The sequence below is a fragment of the Indicator indicator genome, chromosome 29 (genome assembly GCF_027791375.1).
Source record: "Indicator indicator isolate 239-I01 chromosome 29, UM_Iind_1.1, whole genome shotgun sequence".
Classification (NCBI taxonomy): domain Eukaryota; kingdom Metazoa; phylum Chordata; class Aves; order Piciformes; family Indicatoridae; genus Indicator; species Indicator indicator.
In genome coordinates, this window is record NC_072038.1 from 13514801 (window position 1) to 13542595 (window position 27795).

Consider the following 27795-nt stretch of genomic DNA (forward strand, 5'->3'; position numbering starts at 1 on the left):
TGCTGAGTACAGGGCTAGGATGACTTCCCTGCTCCAGCTGGCCACACTATTTCTGATCCAGGCCAGGATGCCATTGGCCTTCTTGGCCACCTGGGCACACTGCTGGCTCCTGTTCAGCTGCTGTCAACCAGTATCCCCAGGTCTTTTTCTGTCTGGCTGCTCTCCAGCCACTCTGTCCCCAGCCTTTAGTGCTGCATGGGGTTGTTGTAGCCAAAGTGCAGCACCCAGCACAAAGAGTGGAGATTTTTCTTGCCCCTCTTTTTGGCATGAATATATTTATAAAAATGCTTTTTATTGTCTTTCACAGCAGTAGCCAGTTTGAGTTCTAACTGGGCTTTTGCCTCTGTAATTTTTCTCCTACGTGATCTAATAACAGTCAGTTGCCTTCCCTGCCTGCTCATCTTTCGGCACGTGGGCACAGCCTGTTCCTGTGCCTGCAAGAGTTCCTGTTTGAAGTAGGTCCAACTGTCCTGGACCCCTTTGTTCTTAATGGCTGCTACCCAGGGTACTCTCCGAATTAGTTACTTAAATAAGGTGAAGTTTGCCCTCTGGAAGTCCAAAATAAGGGTTTTGTTACTGCTCCTCCTTATTTTCCTGCATATTGAAAACTCCACTATCTCATGGTCACTACATCCTAGACAGCCTCCTACCATCACATCTCCCACCAGCCCTTCTCTATTTGAGAACAGCAGGTCAAACAGAGCCTTATCCCTGGTAGGCTCACATAACATCTGTGTCAAGAAGCTGTCCTCCATACACCCCAAGAACCTTCTGGACTGCCTCTTCTCTGCTGAGTTAAGTTCCCAGCAGATGTCTGGCAGGTTAAAGTCACCCACAAGGACAAGGTCTGATGATCTTGAGACAGCCTCCAGCTGCTTATAGAACATTTCATTGACCAATTCATCTTGATTGGGTGGTCTATAACAGATTCCAATCAGGATGTCAGTTTTGTTAGGCCTCCCTCTGATTTTAACCCACGGGCACTTAATCCTTTCATCCTCTACCTAGAGTTCTGTGGCATCAAGAGATTCCCTAACGTACAGGGCCACCCCTCCTCCTCTTCTCCCTTGCCTGTCTCCTCTAAAGAGCTTGTAACCATCCAATGCAGTACTCCAATTGTGTGACTCATCCCACCATGTCTCTGTCATGGCAACTACATCATCGTTTTGCTGGTGAACCAAGACTTCCAGTTCCTCTTGTTTGTTACCCATACTGCGTGCATTGGTGTACCTGCACTTCAGCTGGGCTGCTGATTTCTCGACTAACTCTAGTTTATGTCCCTCTCTCTCCCCTCCAGAGAGACTGGTTTCATCACCCACCCCCTTCAAACCTATTTTAAAGCCCTCCCAATGAGCCCTGCCAACCCTTGTGCTAGAGTCTTCTTGCCCTTTCTAGATAGATTCACCCCATCTAGGTCCAGCAGGTCAGGTGTGGTAAAAGTTGCCCCTTGATCAAAGAACCCAAAATTCAGCTGCTGCCACCATCCCTTGAGCCATCTGTTGATGGCATGGGTTCTCCTGTTCCTTTCAGTGTACACCCTTACCACTGAGGGAAATGAGCAGAACACCTCTTGAGCTCCTGCCCCATCAATCAATTGTCCGAGGGCCTTGAATTCCTTTTTGATTGTCCTGGTGCCCTTTTTATCAATCTCATTGCTTCCAGCTTGGATTACCAGCAATGGGTAATAGTCAGAGGGCTCCTTGTATTCAAAAAGGTGCCCGTGGATTCTCTGATGTATGCTGATGTCTACAATGAATGGAAATCCACATTCTAAGTAAGGCAAAGGCAATGTGAGGCAAAGTCATCTGGATTGCCTAGGACACTACATAGGAGCTAAGTGGCTACCTGACCACTTTAGAAGATCCAGTGAACTTCTGAGAACATAATATAGACAATGAATGAATAGGCAATGATAGCTGTTTGTGCTACCCTTGGAATGTTGGTTTGTGCATCACTTTTCATGCAGGAAAGTTAAAAGCAGACCTCAGTTTAGGCTTAAATGTCCTAAATGTTCAAAATGGTTTGAAAGTTTAGCCTGAAAAAAAATCTTGCAAATAAGAGATATGATTTAATAGAATAATCAGTTATTATATTGGATTACCAGAAGATGCAGTAAGTTCTTATTCTATGGACAGAACCTTTGGGTTAAAATCTATTGCATTCCCGAAGCAGAATTTTTGCAGGTTAATTACTTTCTGCTGCAAAGAGAGAATGTTTTTCTCCCTGAAATAATGTTCCATGGGCAGAATGAAGCAGGATGTCTGCTTTGTTCACTTTATCAGTGCTTGGAACATTTTGAAAATACCTGAAGCAAAAAAATTTAACTGAATGAATTTGAATAAGTAAGGGAAAATGTGAAGTTCTAAGAATTCAGGACGATGATTAAAACACAACAAAGAACTTCAAATTGTTTCCATGGGAAAAGCTCTACGATTTTTATTGTTTAGGCATTGACTATCTAGAGACTGCTGAAGGACTAGGCAGCGACTGCAAAACCAGAGTGGCAGAACTTCACATTGTGTGCAGCTCTCTTTCACTTTGCACCACTGGAGGCATTCACTCTTCACCTTCTGCCTTCTTGCCTTGGAACTCGCGGCTCTTGGCCCGGAGCTTGTTGACCTGCGACTCTGCAATGTCAGCTCTCTCCTCGGCTTCCTCCAGCTCATGCTGGATCTTGCGGAACTTGGAGAGGTTGACATTGGACAGCTCCTCCTGTGCGGGGAGAGGGAGAGAAATAAAGTAGGGTTTAAAATGCTTAATAATGTTCCTACTGCAACACTGCACAGGGCATGCTGTGGTGTTTTACCAGTACATAGTGAAAAACTAAAACCATAAAATAATCTTAAACCAAAGAAGACTGCTATGTGTGGTTGTCTCTGGTGAAGCTGGGGAATCCAAAGGAATAGATGAATCACAGAATCACAGAATGTTAGGGGTTGGAGATGAATCACAGAATCACAGAATGTTAGGGGTTGGAATGGATCTCTAGGGATCACCTAGTCCAATGCCCTGTTGAAGCAGGATCTCTGTGCTAATGCACTTTGGACTGTTTGAATAATTATATCTAATTGCAGCTGTTTCCATTAAATGCATTGTGATGGTTTGAAACTCTCTTCTTAATTTTTCCTTGCAAAGCTCAGAACAGAGAAAGTGAAAGAATGTAAATAAGTCACTATTGGGTGTAAGAAAGCGAAATAACAATTGTTCTAAACACTTCCATTGCATAGATAGAAATGTTTAAGAACTATTACCCAAAATAAAGTGGGGCATTCTGCACATTCTGCGTTCGGCAGTGGGGGCAGTTGCTGGGCTGTCTGGCTGCTGTTTCTTCTTCTCTTCTGGCTGAAGATAACACGTACTGACCTTGGCAGCTAAGTTAACAACTTTCTGCTTAACAAACTCTGCTTCTCTGTCCAGGGGGGTCTGGGGGGAAGCTCCTGGGAGAGAGAGAGGCCCCTTTGGGAGGGTCCCCTTGGGGGGAAGCAAAGGGAGATCGGTTGTGCTTTTTCTGTTGATTGTATATATTTGTGAATGTCGTGAATTTTGTATGTTTGTACATACCCATTGCATTTCATCATAGATTTTAGACTCTGCTTGTAAATACAGCCTTCATTTGCTTCCAGACTGAGCTAGCCTGGTTATTGTTGGTGGGGGGGGAATTTCAGCTCACACCGACACACTTTTTATTTTTGGCGCTCCAACTCGGGGCTCGATTGCTTGTATGATTTATTTCTGCTCAGATTAGGAAGCAAAATGAAGCTGTGTTGGATTCTGAGTCATTCTATTTCATCTGTTATCAGTGTGATTGTCTACAGATGGGCCGTTTCCTGCATGATAGACAAGATTGTGAGATATGTGGCATATAAGTCGTTTCTTTGGGTTAAGAACAAGTTACTGAATGTTGGTGAATTCTGTTGTGGTCTTACTGGGCTAAGAAGCTATGGTAACTCAAATGGATGTGCTAGCAGACACATATGAGTTTGTTACTCCTCTTACAACTACAGAGGGTCTTTGGAACCAGTGGTACCCTAGATATCTTGTGCTAGCCTTAATCTTAATTTTGTTGCTTCTTGGAATAATCATATGGCTACTGATAGCACTGTGTCAAGAAAGACATAAGGCTACTTGCTCTTCCAACTCTGCTGTGAATGTGAAAACCAATCCAGTAAATTTGGTGGCCACTGTAAGCAGAAAGCATAAAGGAGCTGCAGGAGGAGATGCAGATGCTGCAGGAGATGGTGCAGATGGAGATGAGGGTCCTTCTACTCAGGGTCCCTCTGTTAAGAAAGATCCTTCTGGTGAGGAAGAGAGGGTTAGCCTTAAAACTCTGGTAGACCTCTTGAGACCCCACATGGATGATGGAGATGTAGGTCAGGATGTAGACCCTAGTAGATTAGCAACTGCTGGCAGAGCCTCTGAACTCAAGGAAATTCAACGGAGGATTACAACAGGATTATGGGGACAACAACCTCAGGATGATGATGATGATGATGATGATGATGATGATGAGGATGACATACAGTCAGCTAATGCACCCAGACAGGAAATTAGACATGTGAGAAAGGATTACATCAGAGGAGATAATGAGCCAGTCCTGTCTTGGCTAGCCAGGTGTTTTGATATGGGAGCCCCAGCATTGGTGGTAGGCGACAAGTCGGCCTCTCAGTTGGGGATGCTCTCAAAGGATACTGGCATAGAGAGGCACCTAGGCAAGTGTATTGGTAAAGTTTCTCTGTGGGCACGCCTCCTACTGGCAGTCTCGCTGAGGTACCCCAGCAGAGATGATTTACCATGGAACCCTAAGCCTTGGACCACAATAGCTGAGGGAATCAAGCGTCTGAGAGAGTTTGCTGTGAGAGAAATAATGTATGGAGATCATAAGACTCTGAATCCTGATGAAATTCCTGTTGGAACAGGCCTTGCCAAAAAGCTCATTAAGCTTGCTCCTCCTAATTATGCTACTATTCTGGCAAGCAGGATTGTGGCAAGAAATTATGGTGGAGTACCTCCCACTGTTGGCCATTTCACTGACCAAATGAGGCAATTGGAGGATAGTCTTGCACGTACTTCTTTGGTTTCAGCCATTGAAACTTTGTCTGGAGAGATAAAGAATTGCATGAAAGAGCTGAAGGAGGAACTTAAAACCTCCATATCCAACTTGATGAAGGGGGATGATTCTGATTCCTCTTCCTCCAGATGGATACAAGTTTCAGCTGTCAGAAACAGACGTGCTCCAAGAAGGCCATTCCAGAATAGGTCAAACCAAAACAGACAGCAGAGGCAATCACGTGGCAGTATCTGGATAACTCTGCGTGATCAGTTTGGTGAGAACATGAACAGATGGGATGGTCAACCCACTTCTGATCTTTTCAAGAGGTTACGGGAGCTGCAAAGGGGCAGATCCCGAGGTAGCAATACCAGGAGGGTAGCTGTTGCTTCCTCAGTTTCCCAGAACAACTCTGATAGCTCCAACAGTGATCCTAATACTGATGCTGGATGTTGTGCCAGCTGTACATGTGGAGGTAATCCCCACCATTAGGGGTGCCCTGCCTTCCGCCAGGGGGAGGTAAGGGATAATGGAGATAACAGAATCTATTGGGATGTGTACATCCAGTGGCCTGGCACTTCAAAATTTCAGAAGTACAGGGCCTTGGCTGACACAGGAGCTCAGTGCACCCTAATACCATCAAATTATCAAGGGGTAGAATCTATAACTATTCAGGGAGTCACTGGTGGATCTCAAGAGTTGTTTAAGATAGAGGTTGATATAAGCTTAACTGGGAAGCAGTGGAAGAAACATACTATTGTAACAGGTCCTAATGCACCTTGTATTTTGGGAATTGATTTTCTGAGAGAAGGGAGTTTTAAAGACCCTAAGGGTTACAAATGGGCTTTTGGAATAGCAACTGTAGAAATTGATGGAGGAAAATTGATGTTGTCCATTAGACCTGAGCTTTCAGATGAATCTGCAGTTGTGGGACAACATGAGATAGAGGATGTAAAGCTGCCGGTTGCTTCTCAAACTGTGCTTCACAGACAATACAGAACCAACCGTGACTCTTTGGTGCCCATTCAAAAATTAATTCGTCACTTGGAGAGTCAGAAGGTCATCAGCAAAACTCATTCACCTTTCAACAGTCCAATCTGGCCTGTGCGAAAGCAGAATGGAGAGTGGCATCTGACAGTTGATTTCTGTGCCTTGAATGAAGTAACTCCACCCATGAGTGCAGCTGTGCCAGACATGATGGAACTCCAATATGAGCTGGAATCCAAGCAGGCCAAATGGTATGCTACCATAGACATTGCTAATGCTTTCTTCTCTATTCCCATAGCAGAGGAATGCAGGCCTCAGTTTGCTTTCACCTGGAGAGGCATTCAATACACATTCAGTCGTTTGCCCCAGGGGTAGATTCACATTTCAACCATCTGCCATGCAGTGGTCCATGATGCTTTGGAGAAAGGTGGAGCTCCAGAACACATCGTTTGGGGTGAGACTGCTGAAGAAGTCTTCGAGAAAGGTAACAAAATCATTGACATTCTCTTGCAAGCTGGTTTCGCTATCAAGCGAGACAAGGTGAAAGGACCTGCCAGAGAAATCCAGTTTCTGGGAGTGCGGTGGCAAGATGGTCGCTGTCACATCCCAATGGATGTGATAAACAGAGTCTCCACCATGGCAAATCCCATCAATAAGAAAGAAACTCTGCGTTTCTTAGGCATAGTGGGATTTTGGAGACTGCACATTCCTGGATACAGTCAGATTGTGAAACCTCTCTATGATGTGACTCGAAAGAGAAACAGTTTCCAATGGGGTCCTGAGCAACAAGCAGCCTTTGACCAGATAAAGCGAGAGGTAGTCCAAGCGATGGGTCTGGGACCTGTCCGAACTGGTCCAGACATCAAGAACATTCTGTACACAGCCGCGAGTGACAATGGTCCAACCTGGTGCTTATGGCAAAGAGCTCCAGGTGAAACACGAGGATGTCCTCTTGGTTTCTGGGGTCGTGGCTACAGAGGCTCAGAGGCAAACTACACTCCAACAGAGAAAGAGATTTTAGCTGCTTATGAAGGAGTGAAAGCTGCTTCTGAAGTGATTGGAACTGAGTCACAACTTCTTCTAGCTCCTAGATTGCCAGTTCTGAATTGGATGTTCAAAGGCAAAGGTTCTTCGCCACATCATGCAACAGATGCTACCTGGTGTAAGTGGATGGCTCTAATAACACAGAGAGCTCGAATGGGAAATCTCAAAAGGCCTGGTTTGGTGGAGGTGATCACAAACTGGCCAGAAGGCACAAGCTGTGCAAAACCTCCAGAGAAGAGAGTAACTCATGCTGAGGAAGCTCCTCCTTACAGTGATCTGTCTGATGATGAAAAGAGATACGCTTTGTTCACAGACGGTTCCTGTCGTCTTGTTGGGAACAAGCGGAGATGGAAATCTGCAGTGTGGAGTCCAACGTGCTGAGTTGCAGAAGCGAGAGATGGAGAAGGAGAATCCAGTCAGTTTGCAGAGGTAAAAGCTGTCCAGCTAGCTCTTAATGTAGCTGAACGTGAGAGATGGCCAAAGCTTTATCTCTACACCGACTCGTGGATGGTAGCCAATGCCTTGTGGGGTTGGCTGAAAGACTGGAAGAAGAATGGCTGGCAGAGAAAAGGAAAGCCAATCTGGGCTGCAGATCTGTGGCAAGACATTGCTGCTCGCATTGAGAGAATCCCAGTGAAAGTGAGACACATCGATGCTCATATTCCTAAGAGCAAAGCTACAGAGGAACAACACCACAACCATCAGGCAGATCTAGTTGCAAGAGTTTCCCAGGTGGACACAAACTCTGATCCTGATCCTGATCTTGACTGGAAACACCGAGGTGAGCTGTTTTAGCTCGGTGGGCCCATGACTCGTCAGGATATCAAGGCAGAGATGCAACCTACCGATGGGCTCGTGACAGATCCATTGACATTTCCATGGATGCTATCACACAAGTCATCCATGACTGTGACATTTGTGCTGCTATTAAGCAGGCAAAGCAGATCAAGCCCTTGTGGTATGGTGGCCGATGGTCCAAGTACAAGTATGGTGAAGCCTGGCAGATTGACTACATCACTCTACCTCGTTCTCGATCTAGTAAGCAGTATGTGCTGACTATGGTAGAGGCAAGCACTGGATGGCTGGAAACTAATCCAGTTCCTCATGCAACTGCACGTAACACCATTCTTGGTCTGGAAAGACAAATCCTGTGGAGACACAGAACTCCAGGGAGGATTGAATCAGACAACGGAACTCATTTCAAGAACAATCTTGTAAAAAACTGGGCCAAAGAGCACGGCATCGAGTGGATATTCCACATTCCCTACTATGCACCAGCTGCAGGGAAGATCGAACGCTACAATGGTTTGCTGAAAACCACTCTCAAAGCCATGGGGGGTGGATCTTTGAAAAACTGCGAGAAACATTTAGCACAAGCAACCTGGTTAGTGAATAGTAGAGGTTCAGTGAATCGAGCTGGACCTGCCCAATCAGATATGTTGCGAAAGGAAGAAGGTGATAGAGTTCCTGTTATCACCGAAAAGAATCTGTTAGGCAAAACAGTTTGGGTATTTTCTCCTTCAGGAGAGGCCAAACCTGTCCGAGGGGTGGTTTCTGCTGAAGGTCCTGGTCACACCTATTGGGTAATGCAAGAAAATGGTGAAATTCAGTGTATTCCACAAAGAAATCTAACTTTGGCTGAGAGAGGTTAAATTCAGAGTGTTTTGCAGATACAGCATCGCGCCCAAGAGGAGAGTCCATGAGATCTACGGTGCACGAACCCTAAGAGCCCTGAGTCACCTGAGAGTCCCTGTTCCTTCCTTTGCTCCATCTGCGAGTAAACAAGCTGTTTGCTGTTTTTCCTGTGATTTGACTCTTTTGAATCATCTACATCTGAAATAGCCGGAATGGACTATGGTCTTTATTCACCTATTGTTGTAGATATTATTTTAGATTAGATAAATGGTAGTAGCAGCCAATGGAATTGTTTAGAAGGGGTGGTCTGTGATGGTTTGAAACTGTCTTTTTAATTTTTCCTTGCAAAGTTCAGAACCGACACATACATCAATATTTCCACTTGGCATTTATTTACTGCTATAAAATAATATATTAACTTTTGTAAGGTACTTTTTTGCCCTGAGAAGCAGAAACATGTAATAAAGATCACAGTATCACAGTATCACAGTGTCTTGGAGGTTGGAAGGGACCTCCAGAGATCATCGGGTCCAACCCTCCTGCCAAAGCAGGATCACTTAGGGTAGTCTGCACAGGAATGCATCCAGATGGGTTTGGAAAGTCTCCAGAGAAGGAGAAGATAGTGAAAAGAAGCAGAGATCTATTCCCATGGTTTTGATCTGAGCTGTTGCTGCTGTTTGTGCTACAGTACTGCCCACAAAAATTGTATTTTACAACCCTCTAGACCTGTGAGCCCTTCAGCCAGAACAACTCAGCCATTCCTTCCCAAGTGTACAAAGAGAAAAACACAAAAAAAGTTAAAGCTTTGAACAGAGTTGTGCAGAGAAAAGCAGCAGCACAGAATTCCACCTCTACCTGGGTGGGGACTGACTGCACAGAGCAATACTTACAGCCTCCTCAGCTTGTCTCTTGTAGGATTTCACCTTCGTTTGAAGCTTGTCCACCAGATCCTGCAGCCTGAGAACGTTCTTCCTGTCTTCTTCAGACTTAAAGAGAAGGACAAGGAAGTGAAGCACCTTTTTACCCTTCCTTTCTAAATGCCCTTTACGTGAAGCATAAAGTAGCTCTGCTTCTCAACCACCCCTGTCCAGTAGGACAGAGCTGATAGCCCAGGCCTTCCTAACGTGAGCAGAAAGAGGATTTCTTCTGATCTTCAGTCTTCTCCTTTTTAACTTCATGATTTGGGACAGAACGGCTACATTTTGGCTTCCTGCAAGAAGGATCTGTCAGGCCAAGTGTATCTCCTGCCTTACCTGGTAGGTCAGCTCCTTCACCCTCCTCTCGTACTTGCGCACTCCCTTCACGGCTTCAGCGCTGCGCTTCTGCTCAGCATCCACCTCCCCTTCCAGCTCTCGCACCTGCAAGCAGAAGCCCAATTTGGCAGCTTCCCTCATACCTCTCCAAGGGATCTCCTACTCACACACCAATCCCAGCCCTACGCACTCTGGCCTCCAGCTTCTGGATTTGCTTCTTGCCTCCCTTCAGGGCCAGCTGCTCAGCCTCATCCAGCCGGTGCTGCAGGTCCTTCACCGTCTGGTCCAGGTTCTTCTTCATCCTCTCCAGGTGGGCACTGGTGTCCTGCTCCTTCTTCAGCTCTTCTGCCATCATGGCTGCCTGAGGAGAGCAAAGGTTCAAAGCTATTTTAGTGCTGGAGACAGTTTGGGGGAGAGTTCATACACCAGCAGCACTGAAAGGAGTCCCCAGCTCACATCAGTGATGGCCTTCTTGGCCTTCTCTTCAGCATTTCTGGCTTCCTGGATAGTATCTTCCATTTCACTCTGAATTTGGGCAATGTCTGTTTCCAGCTTCTTCTTGGTGTTGATCAAGCTGGTGTTCTGCAGAAAAGCATCGGAGGTTTGTTTTTGGTGGCTCATTATTTCAAATCAAGGACATTCCAGGATTTTGAATCTTTTCAGATATCATTCTGTGAGAAGTCATTACCCCAGGTTTTTCTGTAAAATTTCTTGTCACTGCAGAACAATGTCCTTTGTTAATCCAACAATTAATTTATTTATTTGAAAAAGAGCACTTAGAAATATGTGCCACAGCTTATCTACCACGGCTGGCACAGGGAAGTAACAAAAATAGAGTGAGGAAAGTCAGCAAAATACCTTCTTTTCAACATAATTAGGAAAAAGGAATCCACTTGCACTGACTGAAAAGAGTTTAAAAAAATGTCAATAGAATGGATTCTTACTTCTGGTATTTGAAACCAGACATACTCCATAGGTTTCAACACTTGCCTGCTGGGTGACTGCTGTGACACTTGACATGGGCTACATCCTAGCCAAGCAGTTCATCCCCAGTTCCTTGCTAGAGTGAACCAGCAGATTTTTGCGGGTGTGTGAGGATCCCCTGGTGTGATATTACACCTGTGCAAGCAATGAATGTTTCTGTAGTCTCAGAGTTTCAGCCCCTGACTGCTAAGATGGCAAATCATTTGGCATGTGTAACTAAAACACATCTGGTGCCTGTGACTAAGTGCCTGCCCTCTGGAGGTTATCTTAAGATGCAGAGAATGTGGCAGCATGGATTCCATCAAATGCAACTAGAGGACACAGACAGTGTACACACTTTTTCAACAAAGATCTTTCCCTATTAGTATTGTCAGTACCATTTGAGTATCATATTAGTGCTGCCCAGAAGGCCAATGGCAGCCTGGGCTGCATCAAAAGAAGCATGGCCAGCAGATGGAGAGAGGGGATTCTGCCCCTCTGCTCTGCTCTGCTGAAACTTCACCTGCAATGCTCTGTCCACCCCTGGGGCTCTCAATATAAGAAGGACATGGAATTGATGGAGCAGGTCCAGAAGAGGGCCACAAAGATTTTCAGAGGGCTGGAGCACCTCTCCTACAAAGACAGGCAGAGGGAGCTGGGGCTGTTCGGCCTGGAGAAGAGGAAGCTCCAGGGAAACCTTATAGCTACATTTCAATATCTGAAGGGGACCTACAGGAAGGCTGGGGATGGACTATTTAGAAGGGCCTGTGGTGATAGGATGAGGGACGATGGTTTGAAACTAGGGCAGGGTAGACTTAGGCTGAACATTGGGAAGAATTTCTTTACTATGAAGATGCTGAGACACTGGAATGGGTTGTCCCTTCCAACCTGATGCATTCTGTGTGGTTCTGTGTGTGATGGTGGTGAATATTTCCGAGAAGTTAACTCTTGTCCTCAAAGTTGAGCCTCTAGTGGGGACTGGAATAATGCTTACAAGTGTTGTCCTGTTACCAAGAACGTAACTTCTCACCAAGTGCACTCACCTGGCTGTGCAGGAGCTGCACACGCTCACTTGCATCCATCAGTTCCTGCTCAGCTACCTTCCTACATCTCTCAGTTTGCTCCAGGGATGCTCGTAGCTCCTCAATTTCAGCCTGCAGCAGATTTGCTCTGCGCTCCACCATGGCCACCTGCTCCTTCAGGTCCTCCTGTGTTCTGAGAGCATCATCCAGGTGTATCTGGGTATCCTGCAGAGCCATTGAAAGAAAGTATAAGATTCAGAACTGTTTGGCACTGAAAATACAGCTAGGATATTTATCAGTAGGCAACTTATGTTCAAAGAACCTTGAGAACTCCCTGAGTGTTCCTCAGGTTCTTCTGTGCCTCTGCAGCCTGGCGGTTGGCATGGCTCAGCTGGATCTCTATTTCATTCAGGTCTCCTTCCATCTTCTTCTTCAGCCTCAGGGCTTCATTCCTGCTCCTGATCTCAGCATCCAGAGTGCTCTGCATGGACTCCACCACTCGGAGGTGGTTTCTCTTTAGCTGGTCGATCTCCTCATCTTTCTCTGATATCTTTCTGTCAATCTCGGCCTTCACCTGGTTGAGCTCAAGCTGGAAGCGCAGGATCTTCCCTTCTTCATGTTCCAGGGAGGCCTGGATGAGAATAAATTGGAATACTTATGTGAGAAATTATGAACCTGAAGCTCTGAGCAGAAAGGGAAGTCATGTTCAGATAGTGTCTCTACACTTTTATAGAAATGCGCTTCCTCTAATGTCTGAGAATGACTTCACAGTGCTTATAATGAGATCCAAGACGTGTAAAACAGCAATAAATAATACTTGTGTACCTCAGCTTCCTCCAGAGCAGCCTGGAGTTCAGATTTCTCCTGCTCAACCTGCTTCTTGACCTTCTCCAGCTCATGAATTGCCTTTCCACCCTCTGCAATCTGCTCCGTTAGGTCGGAAATCTCCTCTGTGGAAACAAAGACCAATGGCAGGGGAGGCACAGAGCAGCAAGGCAAGGGCACTGCCACACCAACCTGACAGGCACCTGTGTCACCTGCAGGCACAGACCCATGTGGAGCAGTGGGGGTGGTGGATGGCAAGGAAGGCCATCCAGGAGCAGAGGGCCAGGCACTTACGCTGCAAGTTCTTGTTCTCCCGCTTGAGTGTTTCCAGGTGGTCCAAGGACTCCTCATAGGCATTCTTCATCTTGAACAGCTCTGTGCTGAGAGAGCGAGACTCCTTCTGGGAGGCTTCCAGCTCAGCCTGCGATTCCTCATATTTCTGCTTCCATTCTGCCAGGATCTGGAGAGAAATGGGATGTGAGTATGGATGTGCTGCTCAGGAGGACATGCTCTGCCCTGAAACCCCAGGGCTGGAGCCCAAAAGACCTTGTCAAAGTTCTTCTGCTTCTTGTCCAGAGCTGCACAGGCAGCATTTGATCTCTCCACATCAATCATCAGGTCCTCCACTTCATTCTGCAGCCTCTGCTTTGTCTTTTCCAGGGAGGCACATTTGGCGTTGACAACTTCAACATGTTCCTCTGCCTCCTGCAGGCGCTGTGCCAGCTTCTTCCTGGGAGGAGATAAGCACAGCTCAGAGTTAGCACAGAGGAGTCATTGTGTTTTTCACCTGAGTAAGCTTAACTGTTTTGAAGTCTACAGTCACACAGAGTAAAGAGTTTAACTTACCTGCTCTCAGAATTGCCTTTACTAAAGCACTCAACTTTGTACACAATAAAGTTTCCCCATTTCTGTTACCCTTCCTCAAAGCAAATCCATGCCTTGTTCCTCAGAGTATCTGGCTGTGTCTCCTTCAACATCACCTTTGAATTCTCTGTCTCCCTTGGCTGCTTCATACCCTGACACCACCTACTTGGCCTCCTCCAGCTCCTCCGTGCGCTGGATGGCGTCCGTCTCGTATTTGGTTCTCCACTGAGCCACTTCACTGTTGGCCTTGGACAGGGCTCGCTGCATCTCCCCCTTGGCTTCCTGCTCCTCCTCATATTGCTCCCGGAGCAAGTCACAGTCGTGGCGAGCAGACTGCAGGGCGTGGGCCAGGGAGTTCTTGGCCTGAGGGGAAATAGTGCAAGAGTGAATGGAAATACCCTGGGAAATGTCCTGACTGGAATGCCGACGGACACTGGATCATTCTTCTGGGAGAAGGATGGCAAGTTCCTGAATGGGAAAGGAAGAGGCAGGAAGTGGCAGAAGAAGTCATGGACAGACTACATGTAAGGGTCACCCAAGGCAGTGTCAGGACAGGAAGTCCTGTGCTGCATTGCCCACATGGTTCATTTTACTCCTTCTCATCTTGTTGGCTCTGTAATTTGAGTGTTATCTGAAGCTTGTTCTTGACAGAAGGAATCCAATGGATAATAGAGAATTTGGAAAGCTTTCTCACCTTGATCTCTTCCTCCAGGTGCCTCTTGAGCTCCTCAATCTGCTGGGTGAATGCCTGCTTGGCTCTTGACAGCTGAGAAATCAGAGTATCTTTCTCCTCCACCTGACGTGAATATTCACCTGGGAGAGTTCAGGTGAGTAAAAGAATCTTTCAATGACTTATTTTAAAATGTTAATCTTGATAATTAAAATGTACATAAACCATTTTTTTTTCATTCCTGGAATCCTAGTCACTGAGACCTATCCACATTTCTTAGTATGACAAACAGTTGATCTTACATACAAGAAATGAGATACATGATACCCTCTTGTCCAATATTGGACTAGCCTGACTGTAAGTTTGCACTAAGTCCAGTGGTCACTTTCAGCCTCAAGCTTACAGAACAAGTGTTATATCGTGTATGCAACTAGGTGTATCACTGATCTCTGCCAAGTGTCTCCTGGGAAGCAGAAGAGTGGAGTCTAGGTCATGGCATGTATTAACTCTTCTCTGAATCTCCAGTCATTTAATCATAGATTAGTGCAGATTGTAAGGAACCTTAGAAGGTCATCTTGTTCTGCCTTTCACGGGACAGACTCCTAGATGAGGTTGCCACTGTGTCCAGTTGTGTCTTTGAAAGCTCCAGTGGTGGAGACTCTACCACTGTCCTGGGGAGGTTATTCCTGTGACTGGTTGTTCAGCCCCTTTAACATGTTATTGGCCTTGCTTCAGGATGTCTGAATCTGTCTGTTACTGAGGAGCCTAGCACTGCCACAGAATCATAGAATCATAGAGCCCCAGGTGTGCTGAGCAGGGGGAAGGATCACCCTCTCTTAACCTGCTGACAGCTCTAGATTACGTTGGCCGCCTTTGTCACAAGGGCACCTTTCTGGCTCATATTCAACTTTAGTTTCCAGGCCATTTTGACCTTTCATTTTAAAGCCCCAGGTCATATGCAGCGTTCCCTTAAAACCCAGAAATGTCTTACCAGATTCTGTTTGCAGCCGAGCTCTCTGAGTGCTGAGGTCGTTCATTGTGCGCTGCTGTTCCTCCTCCTTTATCTTAATCTCACTCAGTTGATCTTCTAGAGAGCGACACATCTTCTCCAGGTTTGCCTGTGTGCAGGGAGAATGAAAGATGATTGATAGTTCAAAATGTAATTACTGAGAACCTGAACTCTTAGAAATGGCAGAAAAGAAGCCATTAACTTAGAAGTAAGATCAAAGTGTATCAACAGATAAATCTTCCTCTGAAGTGTGCATCCCCAGTTCCAACATTTGTATCATTTATTAAGGGACCTCCAGATTTTCAATGGCCAAGAAGGATGATGGGACACTAATATGAGGAATTAATGTAAATTTCTGTTGGGCTCTTAGTGTTTTTGTCATTTCATTAATTAAGGGAAGAGAAGACAAAAAGAAATAAGAAGGGTAGAGTATGTGAGGATGAATTTACACTTTAGAAGAAACTAAAGGACTGATCAGGTCAGTGTCTTTCATTTTACCATCACAATATTCTGAACCAAGCAATGAGACCATACCTGAAGGATGCAATGTATTATTAAGCCAATGCCAAGATAAATTAAATCAAGTCATAAAGTGCAACTATTTATTTTAAAGTAAGAGTAACTCAAATCTCTATGTTAAACTATGAGTACTTGATTAAGTTTGAATTACCATGAAGTAGTACCTTGGCTTTGGAGACAGACTCCATGTTGCTGGCCAGGTCGTCAATCTCCATCTTCAGCTCACTCTTCTCCTTCTCCAGCTTCTGCTTCACTCTCTGCAGGTTGTCGATCTGCTCCCCAAGCTCAGCGGTGCTGTCTGCATGCTTCTTGCGCAGGGCGGCAGCCGTGGCCTCGTGCTGCAGCGTGGCCTCTTCCAGGTCACGACGCATCTTCTGGAACTCTGCCTCACGCTTCTTGTTCATCTCAATCTGTGCTGCTGTAGCTCCTCCTGCCTCTTCCAGGCGCTCACTGATCTCCTCCAGCTCCCGGGAGAGGTCAGCTCGATGCTTCTCTGCTTTTGCGCGAGAGGTTCGCTCGGCCTCAATTTCCTCCTCCAGCTCCTCAATGCGAGCCTGGGGAACACGAGGGACCCTTCACACCCATGCCCTTCTCCTGCCTGACCTGAGTCTAGGTGCAAGAGGGGAAGCAACAGAGACTTGCCTGCAGCTCCTTGATCTTCTTCTGGAATTGCATGCCCAGGGCTTGCTCATCCTCGATTTTGCTCTGGATCTGGCTGATCTCAAAGTCTTTCCTTTGGGCAGAGCAAACCATGTTAGAGCCCAAAGGAAAGAGACAAGTTCAGCAGTGCAGTGCTCAACAACCCACAGCCTCACTTACTTCTTCAGTTTCTCTTCCAGCTGCTGCTTATCATTTTCCAGATCCATTATGGAATCCTGGTTCATCTTCAGGTCTCCTTCCAGTTTCCTCTTGGCTCTCTCCAGGTCCATGCGCAGTTTCTTCTCTTGCTCCAGGGTCCCTTCCAGCTAAAGACAAGAAGGCCATCAGTGTTCTGCCACACACCTCAAACTCCACACCTGTCCTCTTCTTGCTCTTTGCCTGTGTGCTTACATCATCCACTTGCTGCTCCAGCTTGGTTTTAGCTTTGGTCAGAGTGTTGACTTTGTCCTCCTCTGCCTGCAGGTCATCCAGTGTCTGCTGATGTGCCTCTTGGAGGGCTTTCTTCTCTTTTGTCAGCTTGGCAATGGTCTCATCCAGGGCTGCCATCTCCTCTGTGAGGTTTTTCACCTTTGAGAAGAAGGAAGAGGTGTCAATAAAGGAAGTCAGTAGAGAAGTCCTGGAAGAGCATAGTGCTCTTTTCTGAGTTGTGAGGGAGCCCTCCTGCCTCATACCTTGTTCTCAGTGGCATGCTTTTCCTTCTCCACCTTGGCCAGTGTTAACTCCAGGTCGTCAATATCTTTCTTCAGCTCTGAACATTCATCCTCCAGTTTTCTCTTCTTGGCTGTCAGCTCAGCATTCAGTTCTTCTTCATCTTCTACTCTCTCTGTTAGCTCTTTAATTTTCGCTTCCAACTGGATTTTGGTTTTGATGAGCTGGTCACATCTCTCCTCAGCATCAGCCAAAGCATCAGCTTCCTAGATGTGAATCATTTGAATAAAATAATTTTCAAATAATTAGTTTTTCTTATTTCAAACAGGTGATTATTATTTTACAAAACAGCCTTACAATATCCTTCTTATTTAAACCTCAGTTTTACATGTCTCTATTTGCCTTGGACTGCCTCCAGCTGAAAATACAGACTCTGAGCATTTTTTTAAAGAGCTTATTAACTCCTCATGCACCTCCAACATTAATTAGATGTCAGAGCCTGAAATCAGCTATCTCCCTTGTATCTTGTAATAATTTAATTTGTATTGCATTTGATTGGCCTGGAAGCTGGCATTGTAGTTATACTACGAGAACCATGCAGATTTTTAAGCATGTAAAATTTAGAGCTTGAATGTTAATATCTCCAATATCCAGCTGCGAGAATCTTATTGCAACTCTCCCAAATATATTGACTCTGTAGGAATTTCATTTTTTTCATTCATATCTATTTTTGGCAAAATTCTGTGATAAGATCAGAATTTCCAAGGCAATATCAGACGTGTTTGTCGTCTTTGTGGTCAAGAAGAGTTTGGAAGGGTGGCTGGCTTCAACCAGGGCATTCTCAATTCCCTGCATGCATTCTAAAGTGCAAGTTACTAAGAAGTAATCTTTATTTTCTACATATTGCTTGTTCTTTTTGTCTTTGCTCTACTGAAGAGCAGCATCCAGTTCTGGGCTCCCTAGTTCAAGAGGGACAGGGATCTGCTGGAGAGAGTCCTACAGAGGGCTACAAGGGTGCTGAAGGGACTGGAGCACTGCCTCATGAGGAAAGGCTGAGAGTCCTGGGGGTGGTTAGTCTGGAGAAAAGACTGCGAGGGGATCTGATCAATGTCTATCAATAGCTGAGGGCTGAGGGTCAGGAAGGAAGGGACAGGGACAGCCTCTGCTCACTTGTGCCCTGTGATAGCCCAAGGCACAGTGGATGGAAACTACAGAACAGGAGGTTCCACCTCAACATGAGGAAGAAATTCTTTACTGTGAGGATCATAGAGCACTGGAACAGGGTGCCCATAGAGCTTGTGGAGTCTCTTTCCCTGGAGCCTTTCCAGCCCTGTCTGGATGTGTTCCTGTGTGACCTGTGCTGGATTCTATGGTCCTGCTCTGGCAGGCAGGTTGAACTCGAAGATCTCCAGAGGTCCCTTCCAACCCCTAACATCCTGGGATCCTGTGAACACCATCCAGGAAGAAGACTTTTTATAGCTCAGTAAGAAAGCTAGGCTGGAGTTTGCCTCATGTAGATGTCAATGTCTGTCAGGATATCACAATGTAGTCCATTCAGCCAAAACCATTTACCTTGGTGGACAAGTTGCATCATACTCTCAGCAAATGAATGTCTTGTTGGTGAAGACAGAAAAAAACCTGAGGCTGCTAGCTCAGATGCAAACTTTTGTCCTTTAGACATCAAAATGGTGTCAGATGAATTCTAATCATTAGTGGTAAAAATTTTTTAATGGGATTATTGTTGCTACTGCTAGGGGAAAAGAGGAGGCGTTCACTTTCACTTTCACTTTCATTGGTGTTTGTCCTGAGGAGACACAGAGGGGAGAGAAATGCCTGATGCTCTCAGCCCCTCCTACTCCACCTGAACCCAAATCTCAACTTCATTCACCAGATGATACCAACATTTATAGAACAAATACATTGTGACAAAGAGATGAAAATTGCTGCTAGTAGTTGTCATTTGTGATTTGAAAGGGCCTTGCTGCAAATGGTAGTATTTAGGAACCAGAAACTGATTACTTCTCTCTTATTTAAAAGTGTAAGGATCCAGCTGCAATAATACATCACAAATTTACTAATAGTAGATTTCAGCTTAAATCTTCTTTGTGGTGTTCCTTCCTATTTCATAAAAGATGTGTATATTTTTAAAGTAAGTACTGTTTGGTGGTAATGTGCCTATTCCTGATCCTTTTGTACAAGAGATTACAAAACATTAGCAATACTCACAGCCTGCACTTGCAGCTGCAGGTCATTTTTTTCCTGCAGCAAGGCCACCATTTTCTCCTCCAGCTCCTTCCTCTTGGCCTCAGACTTTGCAAGCTCTTCCTTGGTTTTCTCAAATTCCCCCTTCATATTGGCCATCTCCTTCTCAGACTCTGCACTCTTCAGCAAGGGCTTGATCTTGAAGAACAGCTTCATCCAGGGCCAGTGCTTGACGTTCATGAAGGACCTAACATTGTACTGGATGCAGAAGATGGACTCCCTTCAGGGTAATAAAAAGATGTTACATATTTTTAAATTGATAAGACATATTTAGTTGCATACATTCATATGTATTACATGAAGTTCTACATATAATATTGTATGGCTCTAGTCTGGTCCCTGTGTAGATAAATACTCAATACACAGTTTTGAGGTCCAGATGTTTGGTACCCTTTCATGGCAAAAGAAAAGGAACACCTCCAGAAGCTGGCCTGCTCCTTTTCAGAAAAGTTACCCAAGGGAAAGGATCCCTTTTTGTGCTTTCAGTCTGTGTTTTTCACATTTGATTACAATAGCCACCCAAAATAATTAGTGTAGACTAGGTTTCTGGTTTCTGGACATGTACTAAAGGTAGCCATTTACTGAATTTAGCAAAAAAAAAAAAAAATCGTAGAAAGGATGATAGAAGTTGAAAATAAGAATTATTTGCTTAAACTGGGATTTTATACTACTTCATCTAACTGCCAAGGTATACTCCCAAAGGAATCCATATTGGTGAAATGAATTAATGTATTTGGAACCTCATGAGGATTGGCCTAGCAGGCAAAATAATTATCTACCTCCTCTCCATCATTTTCTTGAACTCCACTCTCATCAGGAAGCCTCTGCACATGGCCTGTGTGCGGGTGATGAGCTGTGCCAACTTCTCATCTCTCATCTCCTCCAGGAGTCCCAGCAGCCCAGCTTTGAAGAACACCTTGAGAAAGAGAACATTGCAGCACCTGACTGCCAGGCAGAGCACAGCACAGGCACACAGAGAGTGAGTCAAGGAGGGTTTGTACCTTGGTGTGGCCAAATTTGTACTGAGTGTGGTCCACATCGATTGACCCAAGAAGCTTCTCAGAAGCCTTCTTGCTGTCAATGAACTGTCCCTCTGGGATGGCACTGGCGTTCAGCACCTTATACCTGTGGGAAGAAGTGGAATATGAAGGTCAGAGTCCTGAAAATGCCATCAGTTTGTATTAACTGCTACCATTGCTGAGATGCTCTGAAGGGGGATGAAGAGTGGAAGAGAGCCTGAAGTCTGTTCTATTGTTTCAGAAATCACATTTTCATGGGGAAATGTATTTTAAGGAAGAATTTTGCACTTTCCTTAGTCCCAGGATTCTTAACACAGAGTGAGTGTTTATTTCCATGTGCAAGTGCTGATGTATCTCACATATCCTAATGCCTTGTTTCCAGATAAGAACTTTATGTGCAAGAACAAAATACATGGAGAGAAGCAATTCTTCATCCAAATTCATGGCCATGGCAGTACATACTGAGTACTTTCCAGCTGACACAGAACAAGCAGCAAGATATTTTTATTTTGTTTCAACCATTTAGTCTACAATATCCTCTAGTTTCTTTATTCATGTTTCTGTGCTGATCGCTACAAGACATCTTACCTTGCTACCCAGAATTGAATTAAGTCGAAGCTAGTCAAGTGTATTTCTGGATAGTTACCTAAAAAATTACTTTATCTCATACCAGAGTATGAATCACAGACAAAAATGCTTAATTGCCCTTTGAAAATGCCTGTTATTCTGGTGAGCAATAGCAAGAAACTGGATGGCTAACTCGGGCAACGGTGAACCCCCCCATAGTTCCCACACTAGTTAGAAAATATGGAAATTGCAAATGCTTAGCAGTGATGGATATAATGGAGGATGGATGACAGAATCTGACCTCTGTTTGAAGTCAGCATAGAGGATTCTGCTGGGGAATCCCTTCCTGCAGATGCGGATCCCTTCCAGCACACCGTTACAGCGCAGCTGGTGCAGCACCAGCTCATGCTCCATGGCACCTAAGAGATTACTTAATGAGTTCCTACTTCACCCTACTGCACAGAGGAGAACAGATTTTCCACACCTTTGAATCTGAACAACTTACCAGGTGTTTTTGTTTCATTAGGAATCAGGCATCGCACAAAATGGGGATGTGTGCTTCGCAGATTGCTCATCAGCTTGTTTAAATTTTCCTTAAGAGCAAAACAAAGGCTGGGGTTGAAAAATTTCACTCAGAGGGAATAAAACCACTGCAATAAGTCCATCATCATTTGGGGTTTTTTACAGAATGTTTGGGCAGTTATGGAAGAATACTTCCAAGGATTCAAAGTGAATCCTTTTTTACTAAGAGGCACATGCCTTTACCCTTTCTCCACATAAGGGTTTTGTATATTAGATCAATCTGAAGGTTTTCTGAACTGAATTCGGTACATAGTTTTCTAGTAAAATGTATAATGATTATTTGACAGTACCCGGAAAAGAGCTGAGACAGTCTGGAAAGAGGAACCCTTCTTCTTGGCACCCTTTTTGCCACCACCACCACCACCACTCTCTAAACAATAATTAAAACAAAACAAACCAAACAACAGCAGCAGCAACAACAACAACAAAAGCAAGAAAGAAATAACAAAAGCACATGGTTAGAATCTGAAAAACTTAGTGTGTTCATCTCAACAAAGAGAAAATGTAATAACATGCTCAAAATTGCCAGATGGATACAGTATTTAAAGTTACAACTTGAGAGCTGATTTTTTCAGATGATAGCAGAATGGTTTCCATCTGAAGTTAAGAAAATGCAAACAAGAAATAAAAATGTGGCATAGTAAGTGTTGTGGGTGTAAGGCTGGATGCCTTTAAGAACCACAGGGTTGAGGACCTCTAGAAGGGACTAGAGACTCCAGAGGTACACTGGAAAGTGTAATCTTTTGTTATTTCATTCCTGTAAGTCCTGCATCTGTATAAAAATGGACATTTCTCTTTATTCTGCCCTTTTTTTTCTCACTCTCTGCTGTCCTGTACCTGCAAGGCCTTATCTCTGGTTGCGTGGAGGAGGTTTGCAGCCTGGCCTTGGCCAAGCTAATTTTCACTGCATCATTTGGATCTGGGTAGGGAGGTATGGGGTGAGGGGGAAGCCATGGAGGCCTGGGATTTTGAGGTCTGTTTTGAGGGGGGGAGGTTTGGGTAGCATGGCCGAGGAAGACTATGGATTTGTGTATTTCATATGCTTTTTGGTACTGTTGTAATTAAATGGGTAGGTAGGTAGCACATCAAATGCAGCCTTTATGTATCCTGACACCTAAAGGTATGCATAATTGTAGCACCTTATTGCATTCCCTGAAATATTTGTGAGTGCCTCATATTGCAGAAATGTGGTTTGTCAGCTAGCCTGTGGCACTGTGGTATGGCTGTCTGGTCTTCAAACCTACAGATGTAACAAAGGTCTCTATGGAACTGAGTAACTGAGTTCCATAAAGCAGATGAAGTTCTGGGGGGTTGATTTTTGAAATGTATATAATATTGCAAAATATTATTGTAATTTTCTGTCCCCTGTAAATTATAGTAGAAATAATTTCAAAGCAATCACCTGCTTCTGCCCCACCAGCAGAGGCAAAGAGCAAGGCCAGTGTCTTCAGGGATGATTTCTGGTACAGCCCCACAACGGTTTCGTTCAGAGGGTCCTTGTTCTTCTCCAGCCAGCCAGTGATGTTGTAGTCCACAGTGCCAGCATAGTGCACCAGGGAGAAGTGAGCCTCAGCCTTGCCTTTGGCAGGTTTGGGCTTCTGGAAGTTGTTGGATTTGCCCAGGTGCTGGTCGTAGAGCTTGTTCTTGAAAGAGGTGTCAGTTGCCTTGGGGAACATGCACTCCTCTTCCAGGATGGAGAAGATGCCCATGGGCTGGGAGAAATAGGAACATATGATAGGATAGTGTGGAAGTGAGAAGCACAGAAAATGTATATGAGACAGCAAAATGAATGACATCAGTAGTATTCAGATGTAAAGAAGAGATTACATTTCCTAAATGCTTTTTCTAGGAAACAAGAAAGAAAATGTCTTTAAACACATTAAACCAGGAGTCACTCAGTGTATCTCCTCACTCAGCATGCTCTTTAGAAGTATCTGCATTTGAGTAGGGAGGGACTAGGACATTTTGTCCAAGTAAATGGTATGGACTATGTCACAGAATTCCACAGGCAGTCAAGTAACAAGCAAACAAAAATGGATGTGAAATACTGAAGCCCAGAAAAAATCCTACTCTTTGATGCGTGAGTGCTACACATTGGACTGATCTAATTTGAACATAGAAGGTTCCTTTTGCATTTTACATCTAGAAAACTATTAAATGTGTAGGGTTCAAGAACCTTCTCAATGAGCTCAATGCAGGCAGCCAGGTCCATGCCAAAGTCAATGAACTCCCACTCAATGCCTTCCTTCTTGTACTCCTCCTGCTCCAGCACGAACATGTGGTGGTTGAAAAACTGTTGCAGTTTCTCGTTGGTGAAGTTGATGCACAGCTGCTCCAGGCTGTTGAACTGCAGAATGCAGAGGTTAACTTACTTGTACAGTTCAGTTTCAGAAACAATTGCCAGCTTCCAATAGGTTTGATTTTCAACCCATTAATATCTCCCTGACTGGGATCCTGAATTGTTAGTCAGGGGGCTGGACAGTCTCATCCTGTACCTTTACTGTGTCTCAGCATATTCCTGAGCTCCAAAAGGAGTTGCAGAGCTTAGGCCAAGTACAGCTTTTCATCTACTTCAATTTGTCTACACTGCCAGTCTGTTCTCAAAAGGTCAGAGGAAGTCTGGCTTCACCATCAACAAAATCTTCCTTTACGATGGCATGTTTTAACTTCCTCAAAAATCTCTTTCTGCTATTACTTATCAGTTGTTCAAACTTTTCATGTTTGTTTTCAATGCAATTTCCACTTCTGCATGCAGTAACAATTATCTCTAAATATCTGCAGCCCTTGAGAGTTAATACAGATTATTGAGAACTAAAAGAGAGGCATTCCTGTAGGAATTATCCAATAAATAAAAACATAAATTAGCCAATAAATAAAAACAATCCACAATGTAAAAAAAAAAAAAAAAAACAACAACAAAAAACCTAAATTAACTGTAAAACCAAAACCACTCCATTTTCTTAATGCCTGTTTGAGGAAAATTGTGTGAAGAACCTCCTCATACATCAAAGATCTCGAAGCCAGCAATGTCCAGCACACCAATGAAGTACTGCCTGGGCTGCTTGGTGTCCAGCTGCTGGTTGATGCGAACAACCATCCAGAGGAACATCTTCTCAAAGACAGATTTTGCCAGGGCACCAACTGAATTGTACACCTAAAGAAAAAGAAAAGTTCTCATCCAAGGCGTAAGAGGAAATTCAGCCTTTTATTTAAGTCATTTGTTTTCTATCATCACTTGTTGCTTACCTGCTGCACGGTTTGACCTTTGGTCACGTATTCATTGCCAACCTTGACTCGAGGGTAGCAGAGGGCCTTGAGCAGCTCTGCTGAGTTCAGCCCCATCAGGTAGGCAGCCTTGTCAGCAACTAAGGATGTAAGCATAAAGCAGGATCAAATATTAGCTCTGGATCTTGCACTGAGCTGTGCCCTCCCTGCCAGGACCTCTGCTTAGGACACGCTGCTGCTCTGCAACAGTAGCACCTGGGCAGAGGAGCAGGCTGAGGGCAGGGTTCTGAGCCTGAGTTACTGTCTGGAGCAAGGAGTGTTTGGTGTAACCTGCACCATGCCTGTATTGTGCTGGTACCTTCTGTGCCATCAGGCTCTGCCTGCTCCTCACGCTGCTTCTGCTTGAACTTCAGGTTGCCATAGTGCATGACTGCCCCCGTCAGCTTGTAGATGGCTGTCTTCTCATCAGCAGTGAAGCCCAGGATGTCAATGGCACTCTGCCAAAAGAGTCACTTGGGTAAGTGCCTGACAGAGGTCAGAGTGCACCAAAGAAAGCTTCTGTGTGCTACTTACATCCGTGGCCATCAGCTCTTCCTGATCATTGATGCTGGGAACTGTGATCTCCCCTTGACTCACATACAGGTAGTCATATGGGTTGGTGGTGATGAGTAACATCTCTGCAAGGCAGACAAAATACAAACAGATCCAATGTAAGTGGCTCATAAAGGAATGCAGTGTTGTCCCCTGACCTTGACTGGAATACTTTGTGATCTTTCCTACCAATCAGCTCTGGCTTCTTGTTGGACATGATCTGATAGAAGATGTGGTAGCTTCTTTCTGCCTTGAGCTGGAAAGTGACTCTGGACTTCTCCAGCAGATCTGGCAGGGAAGGTAGGACAGAGTTAGCAAGGAGCCAAGGAAGGCTGGAAACAAAAGCCCCTGGCCAAGGTGGTCACTTACAAGTTTCAATGTCAGCAGAAGCCAGTTTTCCTGTGGCACCAAAATGGATTCTGATGAATTTACCCTGAGAGGAGCAGAAAAGTGAGTGGAGGTCTATTCTGGCAGTCCTGACTGCAAGAATATTGGAGGCAGTGTGCTGACAGGAAAGAATTGGTTTTGTCCCAGGCCACAACTTACAAAGCGTGAGGAGTTGTCATTCCTCACGGTCTTGGCATTGCCAAAGGCCTCCAGCAGTGGGTTGGCACTGATGATTTGATCTTCAAGTGTCCCCTTAAAATAGAAACCTTAATGTCATGGTAGAGCTCCCAGATCAGTCTGACAGGTGCAGGTTCTTACGCATAGAACCTCACCTGCATCTTGCCTGATGTCTGCTCCTCCTTCTTCTTGTCCCCACTGGCTGCAATTGTTGCAAAGTACTGGATGACACGCTTGGTGTTCACAGTCTTGCCTGCACCGGATTCTCCACTGCCAAAGCAAAGGGAGAAGCAGAGAGCCTGTGCTCAGGCAGGAGGTCCCCTGGCACCAGGCAGCCCCGCAGGGACCTGAGCAGGGAGGGTACCTACGTGATCAGGATGGACTGGTTCTCCCGATCTGTGAGAGGCAGAGTGAAAGACACTGTTAGCAGTTGTCCTGTGTAATGCTAAGAAGAAGTAAAGATGTAAATGGAAGTTGGGAATTCTTCTAAAATGTCCAAGAGTAGTAGTCCAAGTAGTTCATATAATCCAGGACTACCTTCTTCCCTTCCAGATACCAGCAGTAGATAGCATAATTTGAGAAGTATGTATAAATTGGTCCTCACACAAGCTCACACCTGCAGTTCTCAGCAAAAAACCTAACCCAGCTGCCTACCTGTGTTCAAGCAAAGGTTATATGGAATTGTGATTCTCATCCCCTCAGTGCAAAACATAGCAGTCAGATAATGTTTGTGCAGTGCAGAGTGTAGGATTTCGTACAATAAAGTGCAAACAAGAAACAGTGCTGAGCCCAGACAAGCTTCTGGGTCAGTTTCATGGCAAATTAATTCCTGCATAACTCAATCAAGTTCTCAGACAAACATCTCTGTGATGTTTTTAGCTGGCTTGTCACATGCTGCAGGGAGATCAGCGAGGTTTCTGGGTTTAGATTGCTGTGAGGGTCTTCAAGGACTCACCAGTCAGCATGAACTGATAGGCATTGTCAGAGATGGAGAAGATGTGTGGAGGAGCCTCCTGGCGCTTCTTGCCTCGGTAGGCCAACACCACCTCCGGGTTGTACACCGGCAGCCACTTGTAGGGGTTAACAGTGACACAGAAGAGACCTGAGTAGGTCTGTGGGGAAGGGAGACAGCAGGTTGGCTTCCCCTCAGCCTGGCACAGCAGATCCTGCTGGCACCCAAAGGCAGACTGCTGCTGCTACTTACGTAGATCATCCAGGCTGCATAACGCTCTTTGAGGTTGTACAGCACTGCGGGTTCGTGCAGGTGGGTCATCATGGCCATGTCCTCGATCTTGTCATACTTGGGAGGGTTCATGGGGAAGATTTGATCATCCTTGACGGTCAGGGTCTGACAAAGACAGAGATATTTGCCATCTAAAACCCCACAGTAGGATTAAATTGCATTCATAAGTGTTTGGTTTTTTTACTCACCTCTCCACCTTCAGTCTTGACCGTGACCTTTCCTGCTTCTTTACTCTGGATTGTGCTTTTCACATAGGATTCCTTTGCATGCACCACGAAGACAGATGACTTGGCATCGAAGGGCTTGTTCTGGGCCTCGATTCTCTCCTTCTCTGACTTACGGAGATAGGGAGCAGCCTCCCCAAAGATGGCCATCTCGGCGTCTGTCGACATGGCTGCTGTTTGCTTTCCCTTCACTCGGGGTAGCACAGCAAGGATCTCTGAGGGTAGAAAATACATTACAGTAGTGCGTGATGAAAGGACAATTCCACAGCACAGTGGATTAGGCAGTGCTCTGCTCTGTGTATGAACCAATTGAATTGGCTCTTTCAGTTTTATGCTCGTTCAGAGCTCTGTTCTATCATTTTCTTCCCTTTA

At 45.1% G+C, this 27795-nt stretch overlaps 1 protein-coding gene across 3 annotated transcripts; it reads right to left on the reverse strand.

Moving 5' to 3' along the window:
• Positions 1–2556: 2556 nt before the first annotated feature.
• On the reverse strand, positions 2557–27591 carry LOC128976687 (myosin-1B). 3 transcript variants are annotated; one of them, XM_054394027.1, is made up of 38 exons: positions 27388–27591; positions 27161–27304; positions 26912–27068; positions 26325–26352; positions 26119–26226; positions 25939–26035; positions 25762–25825; positions 25582–25680; positions 25375–25478; positions 25160–25298; positions 24823–24941; positions 24581–24730; positions 23753–23923; positions 22975–23288; positions 21867–21933; positions 21500–21587; positions 21296–21413; positions 20410–20533; positions 20188–20324; positions 19373–19628; positions 17170–17412; positions 16889–17065; positions 16658–16803; positions 16481–16571; positions 16003–16392; positions 15302–15428; positions 14335–14453; positions 13807–14003; positions 13323–13506; positions 13071–13236; positions 12777–12901; positions 12274–12582; positions 11973–12176; positions 10423–10548; positions 10157–10327; positions 9967–10071; positions 9604–9699; positions 2557–2712 (listed from the first exon to the last, which is right to left on the reverse strand). In XM_054394027.1, exons 1-38 carry the CDS (start codon positions 27589–27591, stop codon positions 2557–2559), a joined length of 5820 nt encoding a protein of 1939 aa, XP_054250002.1. The 3 variants fall into 3 exon arrangements, with proteins under 3 accessions (XP_054250002.1, XP_054250001.1, XP_054250000.1); XM_054394026.1 differs by having other exon boundaries at positions 21867–21944; positions 22983–23288; positions 25939–26031; positions 26112–26226; XM_054394025.1 differs by having other exon boundaries at positions 21867–21946; positions 22979–23288; positions 25939–26031; positions 26112–26226.
• Between the last annotated feature and the right edge of the window lie 204 nt (positions 27592–27795).

What these genes read in the sequence shown, in the direction of transcription:
- LOC128976687 (XM_054394025.1), bottom strand. Translation starts at nt 27,591, where the DNA reads ATGTCGACAGACGCCGAGATGGCCATCTTTGGGGAGGCTGCTCCCTAT. An exon ending in CTGGCTTCGAGATCTTTGAT is followed by an intron (nt 23,924 to 24,580) that starts GTATGAGGAGGT and finishes TGCATTCTGCAG; the next exon opens with TTCAACAGCCTGGAGCAGCT. An exon ending in AGAAGATCAAGGAGCTGCAG is followed by an intron (nt 16,393 to 16,480) that starts GCAAGTCTCTGT and finishes CGTGTTCCCCAG; the next exon opens with GCTCGCATTGAGGAGCTGGA.